At 40.7% G+C, this 23,135-nt stretch overlaps 2 protein-coding genes across 2 annotated transcripts in view; both read left to right on the top strand.

Moving 5' to 3' along the window:
- The window catches only part of LOC140187844 (uncharacterized), a 71,951-nt gene that overhangs the window by 48,391 nt on the left and 425 nt on the right, over positions 1–23,135 (top strand). The window contains exons 7-9 of the mRNA XM_072243639.1: positions 3,809–3,987; positions 5,932–6,097; positions 15,773–15,934. Coding sequence (XP_072099740.1) covers positions 3,809–3,987; positions 5,932–6,097; positions 15,773–15,909 — 482 coding nt within the window. The 3' untranslated portion in view covers positions 15,910–15,934. The remainder of the gene's footprint in view (positions 1–3,808; positions 3,988–5,931; positions 6,098–15,772; positions 15,935–23,135) is intronic.
- The window catches only part of LOC140187843 (uncharacterized), a 33,357-nt gene continuing 27,471 nt past the window's right edge, over positions 17,250–23,135 (top strand). Inside the window, exon 1 of the mRNA XM_072243638.1 lies at positions 17,250–17,301. Coding sequence (XP_072099739.1) covers positions 17,250–17,301 — 52 coding nt within the window. The remainder of the gene's footprint in view (positions 17,302–23,135) is intronic.

Raw genomic sequence — 23,135 nt, 5'->3', positions numbered from 1 at the left:
ACACCAGCAGTAAGGTGGAAGTTCCAGGTGTCATGAAGTGCATGAAGCTACCATAGCTAGAGAGAAGGTTCTTAGGAAACTGAAAGGTCTGAAGATAGATAAGTTACCTGGACCAGATAGTGTACACCCCAGAGTTCTGAAAGAGGTGGCTGATGAGATTGTGGAGGCATTAGTAATGATCTTTCAAGAATCACTGGATTCTAGAATGGTTCCAGAAGACTGGAAAATTGCAAATATCACTTCTCTCTTCAAGAAGGGAGAGAGGTAGAAGAAAGGAAACTATAGGCCAGTTAGTCTGACATCAGCAGTTTGGAAGATGTTGGAGTAAATTATTAAAGATGAGGCTTCAAGAAACTTAGAGGCACATGATAAAATAGGCCGTAGTCAACATGGTTTCCTCAAGGGAAAACCTTGCCTGACAAATTTGTTGGAATTCTTTGAAGAAATAACAAGCAGGATAGACAAAGGAGAATTGGTTGATGTTGTGTACCTGGATTTTCAGAAAGCCTTTGACAAGGTTTCACACATGAGGCACTTAATGTGTTATGAGCCCATGGTATTACAGGAAAGATTCTAGCATGGATAAAGCAGGATCCGATTGGCAGGAAGCAAAGAGTGGGAATAAAGGGAACTTTTCTGGCTAGCTGCCGGTGACTAGTGGCGTTCCACAGGGGTCTGGTTGGGACCAATTCTTTTTACATTATATGTCAATGATTTGGATGATGAAATTAATGGTTTTGTTGTGAAGTTTGCAGATGATATGAAGATAGGTGGAGGGACAGGTAGTTTTGAGGAAGTAGAGAGGCTACAGAAGGACTTAGACAGATTGGGAGAATGGGCAAACAAATGGCAGATGGAATATAATGTTGGGAAATATGTGGTCATGCTCTTTGACAGAAGAAATGAAAAGGTTGACTGTTTTCTAAATGGAGAGAAAATACAAAAATTTGAGATGCAACAGGTCTTCGGAGTCCTTGTGCAAGATTCCCTAAAGGTTAATTTCCAGGATGAGTCTGTGGTAAGGAAGGCAAATGCAATGTTAGCATTCATTTCAAGAGGATTTGAATATAAAAGCAAGGATGTAATGTTGAGACTTTATAAAGCACTGGTGAGGCCTCACTTGGAGTATTGTGAGCTGTTTTGGGCCCTTTATCTTAGAAAGGATCTGCTGAAACTGGAGAGAGTTCAAAGGAGGTTTATGAAACTGCTTCCAGGATTGAATGGCTTGCCATATGAAGAGCATTTGATGGGCCTGAGCCTGTATTCACTGGAATTCAGAAGAATGAGGGGTGACCTCACTGAAAGCTATGGAATGGTGAAAGGCCTTGATAGAGTGGATGTGGAGAGGATGTTTCCTATGTTGGGAGAGTCTTAAGACCAGAGGACACAGCCTCAGAATAGAGGGGCATCCTTTTAGAATGGAGATGAGGAGGATTTTCTTTAGCCAGAGTAGTGAATCTGTGGAATTCTTTGCTACAGGCAGCTGTGGAGGCCAAGTCTTTATGTATATTTAAGGCAGAGGTTGATAGATTCTTGATTGGTCAGGGCATGAAGGGAAATGGGAAGAAGGCAGGAGATTGGGGCTGAGTGGAAAATTGGATCGGCCATGATGAAACAGTGGAGCAGACGTAACAGGCCAAATGGCCTAATTCTGTTCCTATATCTTATGGTCTTATGGTATATACTATACAACTTTGAGATTCATCTCCTTATAGGCAGGCACAAAACAAAAAAATCCAATAGAACCCATTAAAAATGAAGACCATCAAGCAACCAATATGCAGAAAAAAACAAATTGTGCAAATAATAAAAGTAAGATTTCCAGCGACTGCAGAATCTCTTGTGTTTATGCTCCTTCCTTTCCAGTCCTAATGAAGGGTCTCAGCCTGAAACGTCAACTGTTATTCTTTTCCATAGATGTGCCTGACCTGCTGATTTCCTCCAGCAGTCTGTATGTGTTATTCTGAATATACTTAAACTGTGTAAAAGTCTGAGAGGTGACCATTCGTTCTAAACATAACCACCACTGTAACCTTGCAGCTCTTTGTACTGAGAGTGAGGGTGGTCTTCTCATGTAAACTGAAAAAAAAAATTGTTTCTAAGCTTCTGCTAAATACCATTAGCTAAAGCTATTTGAACTACTGCATGAAAATCCTATTCCTTAATAAAGCTGTTAAATATTGGTAGATAAAATTACAAGAGATAGATGAATGCTTAGTTGCTGCTCTATGTTGTGTGGTAACTACTTATCAATAGATGTCAGATCTTTCCTGCATCATAGTATTTTCTCCTGGTACCTATTAAATATGAACATTGTATTACAGCTACAATATTCAGTGCTACATGGCAACATGACTCAGTTTCATGTCATGTTTACTCATAGGAAATGTTACCAAACTCAGCTGTTGCTATACTGGAATGACAATGTTGTGAAGAATTGTTTGGAACAGGCTAAGTGCTTCATCGTAAAAGAGAGACAGAGGAAGAGTAGTGGAGAGAGACAGAGACTTGAAAACAGACACAAGGAGAAAATCGTATGCAGTGATGAGAGGCACCAAGAATCACTCCTTCTCTGCAGCTGCGAATGGTTTCATACCAAGTGGTATTGCCTCAGTCCAAAGAGAGATCGGCCAGTTTTCTTGACTGAGTAGTGCATGGTACAAGGGCTATAAAAAGGAATAAAACAATTTTAAAATGTCTTCTTCTTAGGCATTTCTTTGGAAACAATGGTGACTTGCTTCTGCTCCAGTTCTCTAGGTTCTGAGGTGATTAATGATGTGGCTTCAACAGACTCTTCTACAGGTGGGAGAGATGTTGCTTGATGGTGTTAGCCACTGGATAGTTAGGGATGTTGAGCACTCCTTCCAGTGTTGGTGCACCATTGTAGAGACTTCGTGCTCAGTACATGCCCAACTGCTGGTTCTCCATTTTGAGTAGTCACAAGATAAGAACTTCCGTGAGTTAAAGAAGACTATAACAGTGTTCTTCAAGTGTTTGCTCTGTCTTCCTCATGGAGCTCAGAGTCTTTGTTTTGGGAGTCAAATGTCAGGCATGCTGTTATTAGTACAAGAACAAAGATTCTTGCTACAATTTCTAGAGCACTGAGTGCAGTTTAGATCTTCTGGATCTCCTTTTCCAAGGAAAGATATGCTATCTAGAAAAGGATTGCAGCAAAGATTAACCATATTGACACTTGGAAAGTGAGACATTGGTGTAAGGAGAGTTTAGATCAACTCAATTCAAAGCAATGAAAGGAGATTGTATTGAAACTTGTGGATTTCTCACTGAGCTGGACTAAAAGCACTTGACTGGGATTTCAGGATGATGAAGGGTCTTGGCCCAAAACATCGATCGGTTATTCCTCTCCATAGATGCTGTCTGACCTTCTGAGTTCCTCCAACGTTTTGTGTGTGTTACTCTGGATTTCCAGCATCTGCAGAAACTCTTGTATTCACAATTTTATGACATAGGGTAAGCTGTTTAGGATGGAGATTAGAAATTTCTTCACTTAAAGGAGGACAACCCTGTAGAGTTTGCAATCATAAAGTGCTGTAGAGTCATTGAATATGTTTAAAGAGATACATTTCTGGGCACTAAAGGTATCAATGGCAATGGGAAAATGCAGGAATGTGGTATTGAGACAGAAATCAGCCAAGAATAATTCTGCTTCTGCTCCTGTGTTGCTGTTTCTGTGTAACTATGAGGGAAATACAGCACTTATAAACTGATTATTGGCACTCTAGGATTACTGTGTCTAATATTGACATATTCCCTGTTTATACAACTGTTTATCTGTTTGATCTTCTAGGGAATACTGTGGTTTCCTTGTTCAATAAACATGGAGGTTTAAATGTTGGAGGATTCCAGCTCAAACTGAGAAGAGGGATGCCATCAAAAGGTCAGACTCTTCTCACTGCATCATCTCTAAATCATCATCCTATGATTCCCTGCTGCAGTTTATTAATCCGACTTTTACCACACACCCAGGTAATTTAGCTCAATTATCTCAGTTCAGTATTTATATAGCTCTTGTGATGATGTACTGCTTGTTTTAATATGAAGTGGTTATATGAGGAATAAATGGAGCCTGTCCTATGACATCTATTGGAAAGTGCTTTCAGAACAATGAATTATTTTGAAATGCAGCTGCTATAATTGGCGGGGTGCACATAGTGTCCATTCTGCATATCACAAGAACTGCTAAGATGGAATATGATCTAAATTGGATAAAGTTGACTGAGCACAGGATATAAACTTGGTTGTTAAAAGTTCTTGATCCTTACTGCAATACAGTGGATTCTGATTAATTGGGAAACATCAGGACCACTACATTTTGGCCCAAATAAGTGGCTGCCCCACTTAGCCAAAGATTCATGGAAATAGTTTAAAAGATATAAAAAAGACAAACTACTGTTTAACTGAGTAAAAAGTTATATATTTAAATGAAATACAAAACAAATTAGAACACCATCAATACTACTACAGTACTATAAAACTGTGTATTAGTTCCTAATGGTTATCGATGGAGAACTAAATTCATTGTACGCTGCTGTGTTCTTTTGATTAACTGTAAATGAGCAAAATCAGCTTAGGTGCCTAATGCAGATAATGGACTACCTTCATACAATCCTTTTGACAATTGCATACTCCAAATCTTCATTTTCATTGTAACATTCAAGATGATTGTCAATTCCTTTAAACACTTCAGAATTCCTAACTTGTTGATGTAGTGAAATCATTTCATTATCACTCCCGGCTGTTTCAGGGTTCTCCAAACCTGTATGCTTGAAACTACAGTGAGCGAAACAGTTCAGGATCATCTTACCAACTATCAGTAACAAAAATCATTCCTTTTTGAACACAAACACATGTAACTGATGCTACTTTAAAACCATTCGCTCTAAGCAGAGCGTAGTGTCTAACAGCCGCACAAGTGCATTTGATTGACACTAGTTAGACACTATTTGGCAACAGTCTCCTGCCCCAATTAAGCAGCATAGTGTCACAAATAAATGAAGGGAATCACAGCTATTTTCTCAATGAGTTTTTGTTCTTCAAGAGTAGTCTCAAATAAGTGGGTGCCCTAGTTAACCGGAATCTACTGCACTTCTGATGTAAATGGAGCAGCACAGTAGCGTAGCAGTTATCTAACACTGCAGAGCACCGACCTTTATATGGCCTTCTCCTGTCTTGATGAAGGATCTCAACCTGAAACATCAGCTGTTTATTCCTCTCCAGAGGTGCTGCCTGGTCTGCTCAGTTCATCCAGCATTTAGTGTGTGTTGCTATGGATTTCCAGCATCTGTAGAATCTCTTGTGTTTACGTACAGGCTATGACCCTCCATTTTTCTTTCATCCATGTGCCTATCTAGGAGCCTCTGAAATGTACCTAATGGCTTCTACCACCACCTTGGCAGTGCATTCCATTCCCTGTGTAAACAATCTAGCCTTGACATTTCCCATAAACTTTTCTCCACTCACTTTTAAAAGATTGAAATTAGAATTTGTGAGATGACTCCCTTTATTGTCCCCTAACTCAAACAGAGCTGATCATGAGTGCTTTGGTATCATATTGACTGGAAAATCTGAATGGGTGGAATTCTGTCTCCTGTACCTTGTGGCTGAATCTGACTTCGATGTATCATGGGAAGCTTTTGCTGAGGCAGGGATTTACTTGTATTTCTAGTCTATTCTTTCAAGGAGTGATCCATTCTACCATCACAAGGGCTTAACTTTTCTATTCTTTGGTTAAAGGTGCCGGAAATAGGGATGACTGGAATAAAACTGCTCATCATTTTGAACTTGATTTCTTATTTTAATTATGAAGCTTTCCATATGACTCCTCATGAAAAATGAGTGGGCTAAAGCTCTAGTGAATATCCAATAATGATAGCCCAGCTCCAAATTGTCCATGCTTTTCTCTTTGTTCAGGATCCTGTGCCCCCTCCAGGCTATTTGAGTGGATTTTACTTCACAGAGGATGCAGAACCAAATAAATCTGAGCTGGAAATCATTTCATCCTTCCAACAGGACAAAGAATTCACAGTCTCCGTGGGTGACACAGCAGCAAGCCTAATGAGCAAGGAGCAGACTGAAGGTAATGATTCACTCTCTAGGGAGGATTCCTATTTGTTGATGAGTTAGGCATGACTATGATTGAGGTGAAGAAAGATTTGCATTTGAATAGCAACTTTCTTGACCCAAAGGTGTGCTGTGATTTTACAACCAATAAAGCACCTTGAAATATAAAATCTTGGGCAGAGAATTTGTACACAGCAATGTGTTAATAACCAGATTATGTACTTTTGCATGCTGGTTGAAGGATAACTATTAGCTCTGACACTAGAAAGAAGTAACTCCTGTTTTTGATTCAGGTGAAACCATGGGACTTTTCAGATCCACCAAAGCCCTTGGTTTAAGGACTTACCCAAAAGGGCACATTGAACAACACAGTATTCCTTCAGCATTGCACTGATTTTAGATTAGACTTTAGCCATCAAACCTCAACATTGGTACTTCTGTCCAGAGTATTCCAGTCAGAGATAAGGATCTGGCTGCTAAGACAGGGCTGAGAGAGGATGGAAGGAAGAAAGGGAATGTGTTTCTGGTCCTGAAAATGAAGGACTGAATCCTGTTCAAAGTTCTCTTGTACTTTATCCAAATGTTTGCCATTCATGCCCAAGTCCCTCTGGTGAATGTCAGCAGGCTCTTGTTGCGTGACCTCACAGCTGTATCCCATCCCTGTATTTATAGACAATAGACAATAGGTGCAGGAGTAGGCCATTCGGCCTTCGAGCCAGCACCGTCACTCACTGTGATCATGGCTGATCATCCACTATCAGTATCCAGTTCCTGCCTTATCCCCATAATCTTTGATTCCGTTATCTTTAAGAGCTCTATCCATCTCTTTCTTGAAAGCATCCAGAGACTTGGCCTCCACAGCCTTCTGGGGCAGAGCATTCCATATATCCACCACTCTCTGAGTGAAAAAGTTTCTCCTCAACTCCTTTCTAAATGGCCTACCCCTTATTCTTAAACTGTGGCCTCTGGTTCTGGACTCACCCATCAACGGGAACATGCTTCCTGCCTCCAGTGTGTCCAATCCCTTAATAATCTTATATGTTTCAATAAGATCCCCTCCCAGCCTTCTAAATTCCAGAGTATACAAGCCCAGTCGCTCCAATCTTTCAACATATAACAGTCCCACCAACCCGGGAATTAACCTTGTGAACCTACGCTGCACTCCCTTAATAGCAAGAATGTCCTTCCTGTATTTCTGGGATAGATGATCCAATAGCAGTGAGAACTCTGATTTTCTTCTGTCTAATCCAGCACCATCAACATGCTAATTGCCTCTATATTATTTATTTTGTTCCTTTCGCCAATATTTATATAGCTAATAAATAAAATGTCAAAAGAATGTGAAAGTAAAAATTAATACGTCAGTGACTTTTCTCCTGGAGTTCCGGGCACAAGGGTAATGTTCAATTTCTGGAGGGTCAAGGGTAATCATGAAGGCTGGCAAATTTTAGCATGGAATGAGTTTCACATCTGTGACTTACCTGGTCTGCATGATTCAATTATTCACTGAGCCACTTGGATAAGCAGACTGAGCTGCTTGCCAAGCAAATACACAGACAAATATTACCTACGTACCCTGTCTCCTTCCTATCACTTTATCTGGCAACATGACTAGAGTCGGGAATACTCTGCACAAACCATCTCACTTCATGGAAGCACTTATTGGATCCTTGTGCTACTGTTGGGTTTAAGTGCAGAAACTATGCAACCATTGTGCAATATATGCAATGTACAATATGTAGATGAAAGGCTGTAAACAAAAGTCAATATTGTTTGGTGCAGAAGATATACTGTAAACCACTCCAAAACAAATCTACAGAGAAATAATCAAAATAATTAACTAAAAAAGGCTTAAAATCTTTTTACATGTTATTACTACTACAAGGAAACAGACTACTCAATACAACCAGTATTATTTGTTTAATATCAATAGTGAGGCAGGCTGTCCACCACACAAAACCATGCTGACTATTCTAATCAACCCCTGGCCTTTCCACATGTAGAGAAATCTTATTCCTTAGGACTTCCTCCGATATGCCTATACTGATGGAAAGCTTGTTTTTCCTGCTGTACTCCTTAAATAGAGTCACAGAGCACTACAGCATGGAAACAAAACCTTCAGCCCAGCTAGTCCATACCAGACTGTATTCTGCCTCGTCCCATCAACCTGCACCTGGACCATACCCCTCCCATTTACGTACTTATCCAAATTTCTCTTGAATCTTGCAATTGAATCCAAATCCACCACTTCCACTGGCAGTAGTCCTGATGAAGGGTCTCGGCCTGAAACGTCGACTGTACCTCTTCCCATAGTTGCTGCCTGGTCTGCTGCGTTCACCAGCAACTTTTATGTGTGTTACTTCCACTGGCAACTTGTTCCACACTCGCACCGCCCTTTGAGTGAAAATGTTCCCCTTTTTACCTTTAACCTATGACCTCTAGTTCTAGTCTCACCAACCTCAGTGGAAAAAGCCTGCTTGCATTTACCCTATCTTTACTCCTCATAATTTTGTATACCTCTGTCAAATCTCCTCTCATTCTCCTGCGCTCCAGGATAAAAAGCCATAACATTCCAGAAAAATGTTCCAGGAACAACTATAGTTATCCTGCATTCTTCTGACATCCCACCTGTTGGAGCCCCAGACCTGCACTCCTTTGCTTCCCTCAGCAACCTCGAGTAAATTTTGTCTAGCCCTAGGATTTATCAAGCGCTCCACTTTTTAAATCCTGACTTGATCGAGATTATTAACACATCCTTCCTGAACTCACCAACTTTCATATCCTTCCTCTTGTGAATACAGATGGAAAATATTGACTTAGAGACTTATCCATATCCCTAGCTATATACATAAGCTACCCCTTTGGTCTTTAAGGAGTAAACATAAAAGAGATTCTGCGGAACCTGGAAATCCAGAATAACAAACACAAAGTGCTTCACAGGTTAGTACTTCCCTTAGTGAAGAAATTTCTAATCTTCATCCTAAATGGCTTACCCCATGCCATGCTGTTGTGAGCACAAGAGATTTTGAAGATGCTGAAAATCTAGAGTAACACACACAAAATGCTGGAGGAACTCAGCAGTCGAAGTTTCAGGCTGAGGCCCTGACTCCTTTCACTGGCTCCTGATATACGTACTTATTCTTGCGATTCTCTTTTACTTGTCAAGGGTATTTTGTGGCCCTTATTTCCCTCCTAATTTCTTTTTTTAAATTCTCTCCTGTGCATTGTAATTTCCTTTAGAGACTCCCTGAATCCCAGTTGCTTATACTAGACATACGTTTCTGTTTATTTCCTGATCTTACCTTTGCCATCTTTGTCTTTCACCCTGACCTGAACATGATGGCTCTGAACTCTTACCAACTTTAAAAGATTCCCATTTGTCAGCTCACAAATATCTGCTCCCAATCCACTTTCATCAGATCATCTCTTATGTCATTGAAATAAGCCTTCCCTCAGCTGATGATCTTAACTTGAGGACCCGCGTTATCCTTCTCATAAATACCAGAAATGTGGTCACTGTTCACAAAATGCTCTCCCAATAACCAGCTCCTGTTTCTTTTCCTAAGATAAGGTCAACTGCTGTCTTGCCTCTGATAGGTCCCTGAGTTTTGTCTTGAAGGGAGTTAGTAAGTTCTGCCTCTCACACAGAGATAATCCCAGTCAGTATCGGGCAAGTCAAAATCCCCCAGTACTATAGCACTATTGCTTTAACACATTTCTGCAATTTGCTTTTTATTTATTGCTCTCATTCCTGCTGACTGTAATTGGGAGGCTTATAACATAACCCCAGCAAAGTAATCAACCCTTTCTTATGTCTAGTTTATACCCATTTGGCCTTATTGAATAATCCCCCCAAGATTCTAAGTCCTGACATTTTACTCCCTAGTTAGTGATGCGAATCCTCCCTCCTCTTAATCATTCTCTTGTGCTATGTCTGAAACTCTGGTAGACTACAGCATTAAACTAAGAGTCATATCTTTCCCTCAGCCATGTTTCTGTTACATCATAACTGCAAGTGCTGATCCAAGCTCGAAGTTCATCTGATTTACCTTTGAATCTCCTTGTAGTAAAGTGACTGCTGTTGATTGTGCTAGTCCTTCCATGTCCCCAACCTGTCTCAGTTTGCTCGCTCCGCTGAACTTGCTTGATTTTTCTTCTACAGTTTTCGCCCAGCTGCATTGCTGGTGTGTTTCCGAACCCCTGCCAAATTAGGTTAAACCCTCCTGAACAGAGTGAGCAAGCCTCCCATCTAAGGAAATTAGTCACCCTCCAGTTTAGGTGCAACCTGTTATTCTTGTACGAGTCTCACTTACCCCAGAAGTGATCCCAGAGATCTAAGAATAAAAGTGCGTATCATTTTACAATCTAAATTAACCCTTGCATTTACAGTCCTGCACCTTCACAAATTTCTGTACAATTTTCTTAAAAAAGTAAAATATCACAGGCCCCTTGAGCCTTTTTTGGCATTTAACAACTCCACTTGCCTACCAATCTCTACTTCCATTCCTTACTTTGTAATTCCAATGTACATTGATCTCAGTCTTGAATGTAATCAATGACTGAACATCCACAGCCAGATGGAATAGAGAATTTCAAAGATTCACCCTGCCTTCTTTGAAGAAGTCAGCCCAGAGCTCAGCCAGTCACTCAGAGATTGTGGCCCACAGTTCTCGCATCTCCAGCCAAAGGAAGAAACTGCCAAGCTCTTTCAGAATCCCATAAATTTAATCTCTGAAGGGAAAGTTTTGAATAGTTTCTTCCTGTGCCTCACTTTCCTTCCTACCAAGATGGAAGAACATCTGCCTAAGCTGGCGTGCTTTGGCTGCTTATATGATGCTATGTGCTTGTGATGCAGCTACAAATAAGGTTTTTAATCGCATCTGTGCATATGACAGTAACCTGGACTTTTGACTTTGGCCAGGTGTTCCCTTTTAAATTAGAAAATAATATTCAACTCTGCTGTCTTTCCCTAGCCAAATAATGAAGTGATTGAAAAGATTTCTATTTTCATTTCCAGTGTGTGATTAAATTAATTGATTTGAGCCAGGCCAGTCATTGTGATTCTGCTGTGGATATAAATATCTTACATTATGTATTGGACGCCTGACTGTCGTCTCATAACCCTTGCTGGAAGTACACACCAGCTGGAGACAAATTTCACTGCATCTGCAATGCCACAAGAGTTGTGGGTGTTCACATCCCAAACTCCCAATGTTGAGCAATCATGAGTTATGTATCGGGGAGTTGCATTACACCTATTCAGGAATCCAGAGAAATTTCAACCAAAAATGTCTTCCTGTTTTAAGCATAAGAGGTTCTGCAGATGCTGGCTATCTTAAGCAACACACATAAAATGCTGTCGGAACTTAGCAGGACACACAGTATCAATGGAGTGGGATAAGCAGTCAACGTTTCAGGCCATGACCCTTCACCAGTCCTGATGAATGGTCTTGGCCTGAAACATTGACTGTTTATTCCCTTCCATAGATACTGCCAGACCTGCTTAGTTCCTCAAGCATTTTGTGTGTGTTGCTTATTTTAAGATCAGTTTCAGTACATTTTGAATTGGATTTAATTTCATGGACACATACTGTAGTTATCCTAATCAAATTATCACTTTATCCATTTGTCATATTACCCATGTGATAAATGCTACACTTCATTTCCCTTTACTAAAAGGGCAGTGGGATTCCATTAGCCAATTCATGACCAGCCAGTCTAAAGATTCAGGTTCATTTATTTATCACATGTACATCAAAACATACAGTGACATGCGTTGTTTGCATGAATAAACAACACAGCCTAAGGATAAGCAGCGGGCAGTCTGCAGGTCTTGCCACACATTCCAGGGCCAGCATTACTTGCCCACAGTGTTCAACAGAACTACACAAGCAACAACAACAACACAACAACAGCAAAAGGAGCCCCTTTCCTCCCACCCATCCACCCACTCATTCACAGGATTGTACATTTTGACATACGATAACCCAGTAAATAATTCTCCACCATTTGCAAAAAAAAACTTTTACTATCCGTAAATTCACTTGAAAATGTACTTTCTACATACCGTATAAAATGGTGCAGAGTATTGGAGTTGTCAAGAAGTATTCAGACAATCAATGCTGTGCACTGACCTCTAGTGGAGTGGCTTAAGGAGCTGTAGTGTAATATTCCTGTTCTCGATGCCAGCAAGACAAGTATTTTCCTTTTGGAGAATTGTTGTTTGGAAATGTCGACATTGTTGCATGTTGTGCTTCCATGATTGAACAAGATGGAAAAGAGGATGCACACCTGCAGATTGATGCATCAATTAGTTAATGGACGCATGCTTTTAGACCATCTTCCATAAGACATGGGAGTAGAATTAGGCCCTTTAGCCCATTGAGTGTTCTTTGCCATTCCATCATAGCTAACTTATTATCCCTCCCAACCCCATTCTCCTGCCTTCTTCCTGTAACCTTTCACACCTTACTAATCAGGAACCTATGTCCACTCTATCTAGGCCAGGGGTTCCCAACCTTTAATCCTTATCGTTAACCGAAGGGTCTGTGGACTTCAGGTTGGGAACCCCTGATCTGAGGTCTTTCAATACTGGATAAGTTCCAATGAGAACCCCCTCATTCTTCTAAACTCTAGCAAGTACAGGCCAAGAGCCATCAAACGCTCCTCATACGTTAACACTTCCTTTCCTGGGATAAGTTTTGTGAACCTCCTGTAGACCCTCTCCCATGTCAGCACAACCATTTTTAGGTAAGGGGTCCAAAACAGCTCACAATATCCCTCGTTGCTTTTATTAAACAATTAATAATAGGCAATAATATCACAACAATCAGGAACAATAGCTTTGATTTGTTGTGTCTTTTAACAGAGTAAAACATCCCAAAGAGAAATAAAAATTGAGGGGCTGAAGTTTGGGCTGCAGCCAACAAGAGCACATAGATAAGCGCAGGAAAACTCAGACTGCATGGGGCTGGTTACATAGCAAGATTAAGATTGGAATGCCAGGATAATAAATAGGGATGCGGAGAGAGCTGGAAGTCCTCAGTAGGTCAGCTATCCCACGATGCATTGTGAGTGAGGTGCATTGGAACATTATGAGGAAATGCAAGGCCCTACACAAGTACAGGGAGAAGAATAGAGGAACAAGGCTAACTAGATTGGAAACAAGCAGTCACCACTGACTTGAGGGTGTGAATGCCCTGCACCCCTCCCTACTTTTGGCATGGTTCATTGTGAAAGCCTGTTGAGTGAAATGCTTGAGGCAAAATTCCACTTCAGAATAATTCAGCAAAAATGCATGAATACAAAATTGAAAATTTCACCTTCTTTTGTCTGGGTCCAACAAGCTACTGCACTATGTTTAGAATTCATTGTTTACATTTTCTTGCAATCCCAGCAAATTACACCTTTATTTTGTTTTGCATTCTAATCCTCATTAATTGTTAGAAGATCGAGTTAGGAGGAAGTTAGGCTTGAGAACACAAATGAAATGAGACTGCTAACTAGAAGAGCCAAGTCCACTCTGTCCAGTTAATCCATGACTGTATGATTTGAGTGAGTTAGATGTGAAGTACTAAAATGAAAGTCCAGAATGCTTTCTTCCACACAAACGTTTGAAATAAGATGCCAGACAAAATAGTAGACACATAACGATGAGCTGCTTTGTTTGATGACAAATGCCTTAGGTTTCTTTGGAAAAACTACCTGGATGGTCTGAATGCCTTCCCTGATTTGTACTTGGTGATTCAGGGTGAGCAGAGTTGGAGAACATAATAATTATCATCAACTAGCTGCTTTCACACAATCCTACTACATATCAGGAGGTTGTTCAGGTCATCATGGCTGTATCAGTTGCCTCTGCCAAATTAGTTACACTCCCCTGATATTTTTTTCCCTTCATTTGTGAACTAACTTTACTTTTACAAATATAAATTCCATTCCATTTTGGAAGTTATTGCTGAATTTGCATCCACTACTTTGGATAGGCACTGTGTACAGATCAAAGCAAATTGTTGCTTCAAATAGATCCCCCTTGGTCCACATGCTGCCCCATCCCCCAACCCTTTTTTGCTATTTCTAGTTAATGTGGATATCAATTTTCCTGCTAGGGCAATAGGCTTTTATTACATTGGTCCATGTTGTAGCTCTACTCAGAATGTTAATTCATTTTTTTCAATTGTTTTGATGATGGGGTTTGGGGTTAAATCTCCAAATAATTTATACTAGCACTTGACTTGAGACTATTGAACTATGTCATAAATTGTAAATAGCAGGTTAAAGAGATTTATTATTCATCACCTTGGGTCAACTTTGAACCAGAGCCCAGGCATGTAAGGATTTTATGTTAGCTCAGTCCTCAAAGATATATATTTTAAACTCATGACTGAACTCAGTTCTGGGAGGTACAGTAAGTTTCAGTACGAGTTTTGAGCTGCTACACTGGACCTGACCTTTGAATTGAGCCTGTCAATGATTTAAAGAACTTGCAGAACAGTCACCAGGGAGCCACATGACAATTATTTTCAGCTACTTTTATTTAACTTGTGTGTGATTCAATTATATCAAAGTATCAGTGCAGCTGTAGCTTTGGTATTGTAAAGATGTGGTCACAAGGTTTGTTTTACCACAAGGTGAAATAACAACTTGCATTTATTTCATTCTAGTGGACGAACTAAATATTCCTGGCTAATTAACATAAAGAAAAAATCTGTATAAACACTTAGCAATATTTGAGGTTTGGGAATGCTGACCAGATCAAAAATAGTGTTGAGAGGCTTTCAGAATCAGGTATAATCTACTGGAATATGTCGTGAAATTTGTTGTTTGTATAATTGTTGAGAGATATGAAGGACTAGCATTAAATTCCACAGAGAAATGATATAGAGGAAGTCAAATGAAGGACTAGGGCCTAGTTTCCTTAGTGCTGGGACATATAGGAGGCCAACGTGTAGGAATGAAATGCTGCAATATGAAGAAGTTGAGTGTTGTAGGTGAGTGAGCAATTGTCGAAAAGAATGAAGATTTAAATTTATTTTGGTTACTGAATAAATATGGATCATAATTTTTTCATTTACTGCATACCTACTTCCAATGTGTTTGTAGTATTTCAATTCAATTCAAATTTAATTGTCATTCAACCATACATGAATACCTATGAATACAGCCAAATCAGACAGCGTTACTCAAGGTGCAAAACACAGCACCAACAGTCACACAGCACAAACCACACATAGCATGAACAAGATAGCAAGCACATAAAGCTATCAATAAGATACAGCCACGCAATAAAAAAGTCCAGACTCAAGCCATCATTGCAGAAATTTGCAGTTGACCACAAAAGAGCTTGACTTCTACCATGCAAACACTGGGGGGAGGACAACATCGACTCCACCGGAACACCGCACCAGCTCTGATATCTCTCTCCTGGTGCCCGTAAAAAGGCAACACCATAGCTTGAGGAGTCTTCAAGGCTTCAAACCCTGTTCTCCTTTGCATCCGTCGGACACTCTGGAGCCCAGACAATTTATGGCTACCAGCATCGTTGCATTCCATTGCGCTTTACTCTTGCAGCATATCTTACCAAATCCTTACCATGGTGATGCAGGCATCTTGGAGGTTTGATCTGAATGTCTTTTGCATAAACCATTAGTACAAATATATGTGCACATTATGTTGGTTTTTGTCTTCATAGTTCTCTGTGAACAGTGGAAAGCCTGGTATGAGGAAAGACTAGATGAGAGGAAGCACCTTCCACCTCAGCAGCCACCAGAGCACCTCAGTATAATCCACATGGTTCGGTATCGGCAAAGAGCTGGATTACGCATCTGAATTTCCCAGGTTCATGGATTGAAACGTTAGTAAATTATTCTGTACTTCAGAATCACAATATGAATGTCTTACAAGGCTGAACTTTTACATAGAATGTAGAACATATAACATTACAACACAGTACAGGCCCTTTAGCCCACAATCTTGTGCTGATCTCTAAACATGTGTTTACTTGTTGAAAGCATTAGGTGAAGGAATAAAGCCCAAAGTCAGAGGGGAAACAAGAGACTCCAGATACTGGAACCTGGGGTAAAAATAAACTGCTGGAGGACTTAGCAAGTCAAGGAGCATTCACCAGGGCAGGCGGAGGGGAAGATTCGGATCGAGATCCTCCATCAGCATTGAGCGGGAGGAGAGAAAAGCTAGCCTCTGTAAAGAGGAGAGAGGGAGAGAGAAGTAAAATGGGGGCTGCTAGTGATAGGTGATGTGAGGGATGATGGGCAGATGGGGGCAGGTGGCAGAAGGGGGTGACATGGAGTAGAGAGGCAGAGGCAACTGGAAGCAAAGGGCAGGTGGAACCAAGTAAAGTTCAATTTATTATCACAGTACATATAGGTCACTATATACAACCCGGAGATTAGTCTTCTTGCAGGCACTCACAGTAGATACAAAGAAACACCATAGAATCAATGAAAAACCGCACACGACAAAGACGGACAAACAACCAATGTGAAAAAGACAACAGTGCAAATACAAAAATAAATAAATAAATAAATAAATAAATAAATAAATAAGCGATAAATATTGAGAACAAGAGTGGTTGTGGGAACAGTTCAGTGTTGGGATGAGTGAAGTTATCCCATCTGGTTCAAGACCCTGATGGTTGGCGGGTGGTAACTGTTCCTGAACCAGGTGACGTGGGTCCTGAGTCTCCTGTATGCCCTTCCTGATGGCAGCAGCAAGAAGAAAGCATAGGCTAGATGGTGGGGGTGGGGGGGTGGGGGTCCTTGATGATGGATGCTGCTTTCCTGTGACATCGCTCCTTGTAGATGTGCTTAATGGTGGGGGCGGCTTTACCCGTGACGGACTGGGCCGTATCGACTACTTTTCATAGGCTTTTCCATTTAAGGGCATTGGTGTATCCATACCAGGCCATGATGTTACTAGTCAGTATACCCTCCACCACACATCTATAGAAGCTTGTCAAAGCTTTAGATAGCATGCTGAATCTCGGCAAACTTCTAAAAAAGCAGAGGTGCTGCATGCTTTATTTGTAATGACACTTACATACTGGATCCAGGACATTCCTTTGAAATGGTAGTGCTGAAGAATTTAAAGTTGCTGACCCTCTCCACCTCTGATCCCCTGATGAGGATTTTGTTCATAGACCTCCAGTGAAAATGGGTGTTGCCAGTCTGTATACAAAAGGGAATAAAAATGGGAGGATTGAAGGTGAATCAGGAAGAGAGAGAGAGAGAGAGAGAGTGTAAAAACCTGAAATTGGAAAATTTAATGGTCATACCATTGAGGTGTAGATGTCCCAGAATGAATATGAGGCATTGTTCTTTTAGTTTGTGTTAGGTTCCATCCTGGAGAAGGCCAAGGATGCATAGGTCAGTATGGGAATGGAAATGGAAATGGCAGGCCACTGTAGCATTAGGACAAGAACTGTTAGGATAGGAAACAGCTTCTTCCACTGGGCCGTAGGACTACTAATCTCCCTGCCACCACGTATGAATCTCATCAACGGTCTCATCACATATGAAGCACCAGTATAACTTTTTAACATTTATTGTAGGAATTATATCTTTGTCTATCCTATTCAGTAGCAATTGAATTTATACAGTGCATAAAAAACAGTAAAACAACGCAAGGTGTTTTAAAGCAGTATTAGCCTGTAACATCTGACCTCAGTCTTTATAAGGTTTGTTCGGCAAAAGTGACAGATCTTCCTTAATATTCACGAATTCCTTAAAGGAATTTAAGGAATATCTGAAAGTTAGGGAGAGGAGAGCTGGGTTGGGGAGGGGAAGGGAGGGGAAATATCAGAAAGAGAGGTTTAGGGAAGAAATTCTGAAACTTGTGGTCTGGAGACCTAAAGGTTTAACCATCAGTGTTGGAAATGCCAACTGGAATTCTAAACACAGTGGTCTTCACTAGCAACCTATTTCCCAGGCAGTTTCCAGATATTGACAAAATATTGATAAAACAGTGGATTTCAATTAATTGGAACACATTGGACCAGTACATTTTTTTTTACCCAATTAAGCGGCTGCCCCAATTAGCAGAAGTTACATAGAAATGGTTAAAAAATGTATAAAAAAAGACAAACTACAGTTTAACTGAGTAACAAATTATGTATTTAAATTAAATACAGAACAAATTAGAACACTAATGAACTTACTACAGTAATAAAAATCTGTCATTCCTACTAGTTATCAATGGAGGAATTTATTCAGTGTATGCTGTCATGTTTTGATTGATTGTAAATGAACAAAATGAACACAGACACCTACTGCAGATAATGGAATGCTTTCATATACTTTCAACAATGAATCCACCAAATAATCATTTTCATTGTAACATTCAAGATGATTGTTGATTTGATATCTTCAAGTTCTTCACAATGCCTAATTTGCTGAAGTAGTGAAATCGTTTCATTTTCACTCCTGGCAGTTTCTGGCAACTCCAAGCCTAAATGCTTGAAACCACAGTAAGCAAAAAAATTGTGAATTGTTTTACTGTTCATTTCTCACCAACTATCAGGGATAAAAAATCACTTTTATTAACACAATACATGCAACTGACAGTATTTAAAAACTGTTTGCTCTCAGCACGGTGTAGTTTAATGTCCACGCAAGTGTACATTACTGACGCTAGTTAAAATCTTTGGCAGCAGTCTCCTACCCCAATTAAGCGACACAGTGTGCCAAATAAGTGAAGGGGATCCCAGCTACTTTCTCAATTAGTTTTCATTTCAGAATTATCTCAGATAAGTGGCTGCCCGATTAACCAATGGCCCAATTGACCAGAATCAACTGTTCTTCTACCTAACAGAGAAGACAGGCTAGTTTTGTGACTGCAGTGAGATTCACAGCCAGAAAGTGAGCATTTCTTTTAATGTCTCTATTTAGATAAGGTGTAAGCATGTCAGCAGTCTTTGCAGTTAGTGCTGCAGCTACACATCTTCAATGACCCGGGTTCAGTCCTGACCTCCAGTGCCGTCTCTATAGGTCCTCGCTGGATTATGGTAGAGCCCTGTTCCTGAGAACTGTTCATGAGCCAAACAGTTGATAAATGTGGCTACACGCAAGATTCCCACATGATCGAAGAGCAGCCACCAGCTGAATCCCCACATGGCTGAAAATCTCTGCAGCCTTGCAGCAGCCAGGAAGTCCACCCTGCCACTCTCCCAAAAGCTCATTTATATACAGGCTGTGCATTCTAACCTAGGGAGGGACTGTGTGGAATTTCATGTAATGATGCAAGATTCCTCAGTGCTTTGGTTTTCTTCCACATCCCAAAAGTATGCTACTGTGTTAATTGGATAGTATAAATTATCCATAGTTAAGACAAGGAAGTTAGTGGGCTTTTGAGGGCAAATAAGCCTTAGGGCTACAGGGAATTAGGAAGAGAGGGAATGGCACTTCTCTGCATAACTTGAGGAGCCAAACACTGTTGTTCTGTGGCGCAGTGCTGAAGAATAAAAGGATTTACTGGTGTATTGTTGGTTTAGAGCTAGAATCACAGTCTATTTAGGTATGCATTGCAAAATGTATTGTACAAATCACAATGTACAAAAACAACAGAAACATTTATTTACTACTACGTCGACTCAGGCCTAGGGGGCCGGCATTGGGCACGATGACGGACTCTCCACTTCTCCCTCTCCCTCATCAGTTCATCTACATTAGCCGTACCGCTGTCTTCTAGGAGCGTGTTGACCATAGTCTTGGGAGGGCACCCAGGGTTCATCCTCCCGTGCTTGGGCTCCCATATGATGACTAGGCTGGCAGGTAGCTCGGGGTGGTGTAGACAGTGCCCCGCTAGTTGCAGTCTTCTCTCCTCGATTTTAGTGGTGAGCATCGGTAGGTTGTTATAGAGCTCGACGTTCGTCATGTGCTGTTGCCAACGCACATCAAGAGCCATCCGGAGCATTTGTGTATAGCAACCATCTAGAGACTTTCGCATCGTCTTGGTGAGTGTCCACGTCTCGCATCCGTACATGAGAATGGACTCTATGACTACTATGAAAATCCTCTTTTTAAGCTGTTATGTAAACAGCAACAATGAATATCAATCGAGACAGGTTATATAAAAATAACCAAACATTTATTAAACACGGATAAACAATAAGGTAAAAAAAAACGAACAAAAACTTTAACCGGAAGTTAACTGATTAGCAGCTGTTCAACGAATGAACGCCCAGCTCTGGTTCTTAAAGCGTTAAATGCGAAAACAGTTCTTAAAACGATAAAGTCAAATATAGTTCTTAAAGCGATAAATTCGGAAGTCCAACAGGTTTATACGTTCAATTGGGGAGACACTTCTCTGGAGAAGGATTTCTTCACAGATTCAACTTTCCTGCTGGTTCTGTCCACAGAAACCACGTGGAAGTAAATAAACAGTTTAAAACAACTGACCTTAAATTCTTTTAGAGAGAGAGAGCAAACCGTTGCATGAACTCTTTTCTCTTTTGGCAAGAGTTATCTCCGATGCAGGTTGCTACTCCAATGAAGACTCAATAAGGTCGATCCTTTATTAAACTGCCAAACGATGCCGACTCCTCTCGATCCCTCGATCCTGCACTTCGATAAATTCTTCACTCTCCCTTCTAATGTTGGAATTGAGTAAATCAACGCATCTAGCCAAAAATTTCCAGTCCAATAATATGGTATTCCTGCAACAGAACACACACCCATTTTAAAAATGAAACTGCGTCACAAAAACAAACACGCAACAGAAACGGAGATACCTGGAAATCTACAAACTAAAAAACCCTATTGCGTCATCTGGGTCGACCCTTATATAGTCATGATGCACATGTCATCACGTGACCTCACATCGGCGGGAAAATCACATCAGGTGACCTCCAAAAGACCATTACATCATTATCACAGGAAAAAAACAGATCTCCTTGAGCATGTAACAAAGCCCTCTGGTTAGGTTCAACTTCCAGATTTCCTTCATGTCGTTCATAGCCCTCCACACCAGCGCCTTCCGTATCTTTATGTCCTTCTCCGAACTCATCTTTGAAATAACTCCTTTAAATTAGCCTGTAAATTTCAAGGTACGTTGGATAACATAAGGACCATAAGAAACTGAAGAAGGAGTAAGCCATTCAGCCTTTTATTACTGTTCTCCCATTTAATAAGATCATACCTAACCATTTATCTCAGCTCCACTTTTCTGCACTTATCTCATTCTCCTTGATTCTTTTAATATCTAAGGATCTATCCACCTCTATCTTCAACATATTCAATAATCACAGGTAGATAGGGTCGTAAAGAGAGCTTTTGGTACATCGGCCTTTATTAATCAAAGTGTTGAGTATAACAGCTGGAATGTTATGGTGAGGTTTTACAAGGCGTTGGTGAGGCCGAATCTGGAGCTTGTGTTCAGTTTTGGTCACCAAATTAGAGGAAGGATATTAATAAGGTTGAAAGAGTGCAGAGAAGGTTTACAAGGATGTTGCCGGGACTTGAGAAACTCAGTTACAGAGAAAGGTTGAATAGGTTAAGACTTTATTCCCTGGAGCGTAGAAGAATGAGGGGAGATTTGATAGAGGTATATAAAATTATGATCGGTATAGATAGAGTGAATGCAAGCAGGCTTTTTCCACTGAGGCAAGGGGAGGAAAAAACCAGAGGACATGGGTTAAGGGTGAAGGGGGAAAAGTTTAAAGGGAATATTAGGGGGGGCTTCTTCACACACAGAGACTGGTGGGAGTGTGGAATGAGCTGCCAGACAAGGTGGTAAATGCGGGTTCTTTTTTAACATTTAAGAATAAATTGGACAGATACATGGATGGGAGGTGTATGGAGGGATATGGTCTGTGTGCAGGTCAGTGGGACTAGGCAGAAAATGGTTCGGCACAGCCAAGAAGGGCCAAAGGGCCTGTTTCTGTGCTGTAGTTTCTATGGTTTCTATGGTTTCTAATTGCATCTCAACAGCCCTTTTGAGTAGAGAATTCCAAAGAATCACTGTGAATGAATGTGTGAAGAAATCTTGGTTGCAAGTTTAACCTGAATTGTCGACCCTGCGTTTTAAGACCATGGCCTCTGGTTCTAGATATTCCAGCCCATGGAATAATTTGTTCCAAATCCACCATGTAAAGTTATAGAATATAGAACATAGAATAGTACAGCACAGTACAGGCCCTTCGGCCCACAATGTTGTACCAACCCTCAAACCCTGCCTCCCATATAAGTCCCCACCTTAAATTCCTCCATATACCTGTCTAGTAGTCTCTTAAACTTCACGAGTGTATCTGCCTCCACCACTGACTCAGGCAGTGCATTCCACGCACCAACCACTCTCTGAGTAAAAAACCTTCCTCTAATATCCCTCTTGAACTTCCCACCCCTTACCTTAAAGCCATGTCCTCTTGTATTGAGCAGTGGTGCCCTGGGGAAGAGGCGCTGGCTGTCCACTCTATCTATTCCTCTTAATATCTTGTACACCTCTATCATGTCTCCTCTCATCCTCCTTCTCTCCAAAGAGTAAAGCCCTAGCTCCCTTAATCTCTGATCATAATGCATACTCTCTAAACCAGGCAGCATCCTGGTAAATCTCCTCTGTACCCTTTCCAATGCTTCCACATCCTTCCTATAGTGAGGTGACCAGAACTGGACACAGTACTCCAAGTTATGTTGAAATAAACTTCCATTCCTTTACACTCATGGGAGTGTTGGTGCAGTGAGCTTAATCCATCTTCATACAATAAACCCATTATCCCTGGATAAACCTGGTGAACTTCACTGCACTCCTTTTATCACAACTACTTCCTTCTTTCTAACAACATAGCATTGTGGGTGTGCTACGTTAGCACCGGAATGTGTGCCAACATTTGCAAGCTGCCCCAGCACATCCTTTGCTGCGTTGGTTGTGAACACAAATGATCCATTTCAGTCTATGTTTCGACGTACATGTGATAAATAAGTATGTAGATGGGACCCTGGTTTGTAAGTTCAAAAACATTTGAGGTGAGAGATGATGGCATATTTGAGGGAGGGGACGACAGTTCCTGAGGAATGAAACTATTAGTATCAGCTAACATGGAGGCC

The sequence above is a fragment of the Mobula birostris genome, chromosome 25 (assembly GCF_030028105.1).
Source record: "Mobula birostris isolate sMobBir1 chromosome 25, sMobBir1.hap1, whole genome shotgun sequence".
Classification (NCBI taxonomy): domain Eukaryota; kingdom Metazoa; phylum Chordata; class Chondrichthyes; order Myliobatiformes; family Myliobatidae; genus Mobula; species Mobula birostris.
This window is presented reverse-complemented; position numbering and strand designations above follow the sequence as displayed.